General features: G+C 58.3%; 1 protein-coding gene across 2 annotated transcripts in view; it reads right to left on the bottom strand.

Moving 5' to 3' along the window:
• Positions 1–3548: 3548 nt before the first annotated feature.
• The window catches only part of ZNF777 (zinc finger protein 777), a 28711-nt gene continuing 25287 nt past the window's right edge, over positions 3549–6972 (bottom strand). For both annotated transcript variants that reach the window (XM_064575789.1, XM_045864095.3), the window contains exon 6: positions 3549–5122. In XM_064575789.1, coding sequence (XP_064431859.1) covers positions 3966–5122 — 1157 coding nt within the window. In that variant the 3' untranslated portion in view covers positions 3549–3965. The remainder of the gene's footprint in view (positions 5123–6972) is intronic.

Raw genomic sequence — 6972 nt, 5'->3', positions numbered from 1 at the left:
GTGGGGCTCTTGCTTTCTGCCTTAAGGAGTCTGTGATGGTCCCAGCTTTCCAGACCCCCACAGGCTTGGTCTAGAGGACTAGGCCGCAGAGTCTTCACCCGATCCTAAGCGCTGTCAGGGCGGGGAGATGGCTTCCTAATCCCTCCCTGTTTCACCTTGGAGCCCAGCACCACGCTTTGCACACAAGTGGTACTTCCTAAGTACCTGGGGCTGTAGGACAATGAGCATCTCCTAGGGCACTGGACCCAGGCCCTGCTCCCTGGGCTGCCCGCATCCCCCGCCCCCCAACAAATACCTGAGGGAGGAAGCAGCACAATCATTTCTCCAGCTGCAAGGCCACAGATTTGACCCTGAGGCCTTTTTTGCCTCTAAAATTCTTTTTTATTCTCTTGCTATGTTCGTAATGTTGGCAAATATATGGCTCAGAGCACGTTCTGCTCAGTAGATCTACGGTTTCCTCAAATTTTGTCTTAAATCAGAGGATAAGATGAAGCAATTTGAAAGAAGTGCTGATTTCCTTTTCCAATAACCATTCAGGTCCCAGGGAAAGAATGTTGCAGTGACGCACATGGGTTTTGGAGACAAAAAGACCGGAGTTCAAACCCTGACTGTACCATTTGGTTGCTGTGTGACTTTGGGCCTACTTAACCTCTCTGAGCCTCAAGCTCCTCACCTATACAATGAGTATAACGTCATGTCTATAAAAGTAAGGAGCATTTGGTTAATGGCAATTACCCTTTCTGGTACACAACTCTGGGGGGGCCAATGGTAACTGGCAATACAGGAGTGTGAAAGTCTGGCCTTCTACTTAAATCAAGGGCACCCTAAGAAAGCACTGTGAAAGGTACCCGAGCCCCAGAAAGGTGGGGTGCCGCCCACTGCCGACTCTGGCTTGTGGCTGAGAGGTGAGTTTAAATCCCTGTCCACTCTGACGCCGAGACCAAGATGTAGTTGCCCGTGGCTTTGACCGTCCTCACACAGAAATACCTTTCTGCTTCTGCCTGTGGGGGAATTTCCTTCTCAGAGATTCATTCTTTCAGGATGCAGCCCTAGCCCACTACCCACCTGAACGTCCACGTTCACTATATGAAGTCGTCTTTAACTGTGAGGTAATAATGAAATTAGCAAACTTTTATCGAGACCTTAGTATGTGCCAAGGTCTTTGCTATTTATTCTGCATGTTATTGAAGCCTCAGAACAATGGAAAGCTTATTATCCCCACTGAAAAGATGACAAAGTTGAGATTCTGTTAATTAACTGGCTCAAGGCCATACAACTGTCAAGCTTAAATCCACATCTGTTGGACCCAGAGTCGGCCTACGCTTTAGTGACCATCCTCGGTAGGTGTTGGCCTCTGGCGCCATGGAGATTATGGTGGATGGGAAGTGAGAATCACCATGGGGCCAGGCAGTCGGGATGAGCGGAGGACCCCTTGGCGTACAGGGCCCCTGGAGGCGGGGAGAGGCATGAAGAGGGTCAGAGCCAAGGAAGGGAAGGAAGGTAGAGCCACAGAGAGCCCAAAACAGCCCAGCTCCGCACAAGTACCAGTCTCTGACTATATTTAATCCTTTATAACCAGATTTCCTAGGAAAAGAAAGGCTTACCATTCCCACGTGGCCCACGATGCCCCGAGGAGGTCCTGGTAACCGTGTATAACAAAGTCACTCTGAGCCTCCCCAGACCACCGTGGTCTCCTTCTCAAGTCTGAACATCTCCAGCACTCCCTGGTCCTCAAATTCCCGGACTAGTAAAGGTCTTGGGCAGCAATGGCCCTCCACCAAGTATCTCCAAAATACCTCTGCTGACATCTCTTCCAGGCTTCCAATGTCCCCGTGTGGCAAAGGCCCATTTCCTCTTTCATCCCTGCAACCTCCAGCCACCAGTTCCATGGTCTGTGGCCTGCCCATTGCACCTGGTTGGCTCACCCAGATGGCTGACCATGGCAGGTTTCCAGGCCATCAGCCTCAGTCTCCTGACCCCCAACTGCCTCACGCCTCTCCCCTGCTCAGCAATGGTTTACCATACACGATCAAAACGAACTCCTCAGTCGTGAGAGATCCTAGATCCAAGACCCCCTCTGCATGCCGAGTCCGCTTCAAGCCAACCTTTTTGACCTTGGTTTTCTACACAAACCCCTTGTCCAGTTCCGTGGGTTTCATTAGTTACTGCCTCTTAACATGGGAGCCCATTTTCCACACTCCCCCCTTTAAGAATCCCTGCATGGAGGCCTTGCCCATTTTTTCATCTGTGGAATCCTCCCAGCCCAGATGACGTCACCCCACCCAGGCTCCTCCTTCTGTGGTGAGCAGAGCACCAATCCTGTGCTTGGCACCTCAGGTTTACTGCACAGGAGTGTAACTACCTGCCCTCGGATCGGGTTCTGCAGCCCAGGACCCAGACTGGCCTCACCAGCCCTTCATCCCAGCCCTGGCCTCCGCCCCTCCTCCGGCTGCTGGCTCTGATGTCCTCCCAGCCTTGCAATTTTTGGTGAACAGAAAAGTCTCATCCTTTCAAATGTGAGACCTCGAACATCACTTCCCCTTTCTGTGCGTCTTTATAAAGGAGGGGGTTGGTGACCTCTTGGTCTCTTCAGAGTCAATAATATGGCAACTTCTCTCTTAAATTCCCTTCTCTGAACCACTTAAGTACACTGTTCGCTCCCCTCCGCCCTCAGACTCAGGACTTAATCTACCTCCCTTCAGTAGTTCTTGTCTCTCCGGCTCTTCTGTTTTCGGCCCAAGTCTGGCCTCCCCAGGTTCCGGGGCTGAGCCCGGCCCTGCGCTAGCTTCCAGGAGCTGTCCCTTCCGATTGCCTGAATTCTCTCTGGGTCATTGCCAAGCCTGGGAGCAGGGTGAGAGTAAGCCGCTCTGTGGCCAATGTAATGCGCCTGCCGTTTCTCTCTCTCTGCCTCATTGGACGGCCATTGGAAACGAATGAATCCCTAGACCGAGGGTGCATTCCTGCATTTAACAAATCCAAAGAGAGTAGCTTTGCTGCAACATACACATAAAAAAAGGTCTGACTGGAGCCTTTTGTGGTTTCCCCAACGACTGGCACCAGGGGCCTCTGCACCCCTTCCCTAGCCCTCCCTGTGCCTCCCTGCACCCCTGGCCCTGCCACCGCCCGCCAGCTGCATTTCAAGCTGGGCGGGAAGTCCACCTGGTCCTGGGGAAAGCGCGTAGATTTGCCCTCTAACCGTCTCTCCAGCGCATTCCAAACCTGTCAACTCTGAGCATCCTCGTCAACTGGGCCCTACTCCTCCCTGAGCGCCCCGTCCTCCCCGCACCCGGCCCTCGCGAGGGTCCGCAGCCTGGAGCGTGTCTTCCCTTCCGGCACACCAGTTCACTACTTCAAGCTCGTCAGCCCCGTCTCCTTCTCGATCTTACAGTCGGTGGGATCTGCGCCCCCTCCGCCGCCCAACGCGGGGAACGAGCACAGAAGACGGGCTCAACGGAACCTGGCAACTGACACTAGGCTCAGAGCCCTCGGCCACCTTCTCAACCCCTCCCCTTCAAAACCAAACAAAAACGGCAAACAGGAAACGCTCATCTTTTAAAAATTACTCTATTATTATCAAATAGAACCACAGTATCCAAAAGGTAATTATAAAGTTCTATTCCCCAACTAAGTGGCCCTGCACCGCCCCTCCGAGTGGCCGGCGGCCAAATCACTCCCCCCGTGCTGATTGGTTTCATCCATTTTATTGTCAAGGAAATTAACAGCCCGAAGGGGTTCCCCAGGTCCGCGCACTCGCCCTCCCGCGGGGCCCCCGGTAAACACGGCAGCAAGCGACCTGGTCTCACTACCCCCGAGTCCTTGGGAGGAGGGACGAAAAGGGGGGGGGCTCACAGCAAAGGGGCCGGGGGCGCCCCGGCCCCGCCCGCCCGGCTCGGGCCTCGCGGCGGCCAGGCTCCTGTCCGGGCGCGGGGGGCGGGGGGCGGCCCGGGCGGCAGCGGCGCGCGCGCTCACTCGCCCGTGTGGGTCCGCAGGTGGTACTTGAGCGACTGCTTGTAGCGGAAGCACTTGGCGCAGTGCGTGCAGGGGTAGGGCCGCTCGCCCGTGTGCGCGCGCTGGTGCTCGAGCAGGTGGTGCTTCTGCGTGAAGCGCTTGCCGCACTCGGCGCAGTGGTAGGGCCGCTCGCCCGTGTGGATGCGCCGGTGCTCGAGCAGGTGGTGCTTGCGGATGAAGCTCTTGCCGCACTCGGGGCAGGCGTGCGGGCGCTCGCGCGAGTGCACGCGGCAGTGGTTGGTGAGCTTGGACTTCTCGCTGAAGCTCTTCTCGCACTCGGGGCACTTGAAGGGCCGCTCGCCCGTGTGAGTCCGCTGGTGGCGCAGCAGGTGCGACGGGCGGCTGAAGCTCTTGCCGCACAGGCTGCAGATGAAGGAGACCTCGTGCTTGCCCGCGTGCACGCGCTGGTGGATCACCAGGCTGATGTGCAGCCGGAAGCTCTTCTTGCACTCGGGGCACGTGTAGGGCCGCTCGCCCGTGTGCGTGATCTGGTGCTTGGTCAGGCTCGACTTGTGGCTGAAGCTGCTGTCGCACTCGGGGCACTTGTAGGGCTTGGGGCCGCCGCCGCCGCTGCCCGAGCTGGGCGACTTGGGGCGCGGCTTGAGCGTGTGCTTGGGGGCGAAGCCGGGCCCGCGCTCGGGGGACGCGTAGCCGCCGCGGACGCGGTGGATGCGCTGGTGCAGCGTGAGCTGCTGCTTGTGGCGGAAGCTGATCTCGCACTCGGCGCACTCGTACGGCCCCTCCTTGATGTGGTTGCGCTGGTGGATGATGAGGTTGATCTTGAGCCGGAAGCTCTTGCCGCACTCCATGCAGGTGAAGGGCCGCTCGCCGCGCCGGTTCCGCTGCTGCTGGCTCGACGAGCCGCGGCTGTCGCCCAGGTGCCGCTCCCCGTGCGCCGGCGGCGCCAGCCTCTTCACCGCCGGCTTGCCCAGCTGCAGCGGCGGGGGGCTCTCCTCGCCCTCGGGGGACAGCTCGCCGGGCAGCGGGGTCTGGTACATGCTGGCCTCGTAGCGCCCGGACAGCTGCCCGAGGGCCTGCAAGTGCTGCGGCAGCTCGTCCTCCTCCTCCTCGTCCTCCTCGTCCCCCTGCTCCTCCGTTTTGATCACGATCCCCTCTGCTCCAGGGACAGGGAGAGAGACGGACAGACGTCAGCCGGTGCCCAGGGCCTCTACCCTGGACGGAGGCCGGGCAGGTGGCTTCACCTTCGCCCCCACACATGCCCGTGTATCGTCGCCCCCCCCCCCCGGGGGCCGCCTTCTGGGGGAATCCTCCTTTCCGCTCCCTGCTGCCCGGCCCCCCGCCTCCGCGGGGCTGGATGTGTAACCCGGGCGGGCCTCGGGCTCGGTTCAGCAAGGAACCCTCTCTGGGAACCTTCTGCGGCCCAGAAGGGGCACGCCGGCCCTGTCTGCGCGCATCTCCCCGAGCGGGTGGCGGGCAAGTGCCCGCAGGGTCCCCCCCCTCCCCGGGAGGGGGCACTCGGGCTCAGGGTGCCGGAAGCGGGCAGCCTCGTGGGCCTACCAGTTATCACCTGACGCGGACCTTCCCTTTTCCACTGGAGCTACTTGAGGGCTGGGTTCCTACCACCTGTATGGAAAGGGGCCTGACTCCTCAGGCTCGATTTCCGGGCCCCAAGGCCGCCTCCGCCCAACTCCCCCAGCCTCACCGCTCTGCCGCTTTCCTGAAGGCACCTGCCGGTTTCTCCTTAGGTGTCTGTACTCACCCTCCTCCAGCGATCTGCCCCTCCTCTCCACGCCTCCAAATCACGCGGGCCACATACCACCCAGCTCCAATCCTGTCTTTGCCCTTAAACCTTCCTTGCCCATCCCAACCTGCGGCCCTCAACCCCTCCTGGGCACGCAGCACTCTGGTGTGCCTGCCCAGGGCTTAGGACCTCGGCCTTTTCCTGCAGCACGACCCCCACACAGGTGGGTGACTCACCAAGCCTGAAGCTAGGGCCAGGGTTTCTCCTGCCTTTCCCCCAGGCTCTGGTGTGCGGTCCCCCCGCCCCCCCCCTCCCGGCCCAGGAAGGGCTCCAGGAACACCCCAACTGTAGGATGTCCTCCTCCTCCCTGGCCCTCCATCCTCTAGGCTGGTCCTTTAGGGCCCAAGATATTAGCTGTTCTACACGGTGTTCTAGTGTGTTCCCCGAGAATGTTAGTCCTAGAGAAAAGGAGTGCCCTCTGACTCCTGTCTCCATTTTCTCAAATGCCTTGTACTTAGGTACTCCCTAAACAGTTACTTGGAGAGCTCTGTTTTTAGTCACTGTGTGACAGGAGAAAGCCACTCGCTTTTCTGAGCCACCTGTCAGATGGGCTGCGGTAACAGTCTGCATTTGCAGAATTCTTAACAGCAAACAAACGAGAACTTTTCAAGTTCTCGCCTTAGAGCTTGTCTTTTTATTCACAATCTCTTATGGGATAAGCCAAGAAAGAATTTATCCCCATTTCACAGACGTGGGGCATCCAAGCCCAGAGACACCAAGTGATCGTTCCAAATAAAGTAAGTAAAGCCAGACTTCTTCAGAGCTTCTAACTTAGGGTCCATCTAGTCTGCCCCCTCAACTGACAGGGAAACAAGCTGGCTGTGTGCGTGAGCTGGCCCAGGTCTTACAAAGTAGCCGGTAGTGACCGCTGGGCCTTGGCACTTCCTCCTGCCCTTCTGAACCCAGAAAACAGCAGGGTCACAGTTAGGACACAGGTGTGCCAGTCCCAGCTCAGGCCTCTTGTCATGGCCAGTGCTGCCTGGGCCCTGTTAGGATTCTCAGCAGCAAGGGATGCAATCCAAGATGCAAAATCCCACCCAGCACCGTGCAGAACTTTCCTGAGGTTCCCACTAGAGTGAATGCGAGTGCCCAGCGGGCAGGCTGGCGTTTCTAGTTCGAGGCTCCACTGCAGCCCAGCCTCACGGTCTGCCCTGCACCTTCCACTGTTTTAGAGAGACAGCCTGTAGATTAAAATGTTTTGG

This window comes from Mirounga angustirostris, unplaced genomic scaffold, assembly GCF_029215605.1.
Source record: "Mirounga angustirostris isolate CCGP_5_RB_7025 unplaced genomic scaffold, mMirAng1.0.hap1 SCAF_12, whole genome shotgun sequence".
Taxonomy (NCBI): Eukaryota; Metazoa; Chordata; class Mammalia; order Carnivora; family Phocidae; genus Mirounga; species Mirounga angustirostris.
This window is presented reverse-complemented; position numbering and strand designations above follow the sequence as displayed.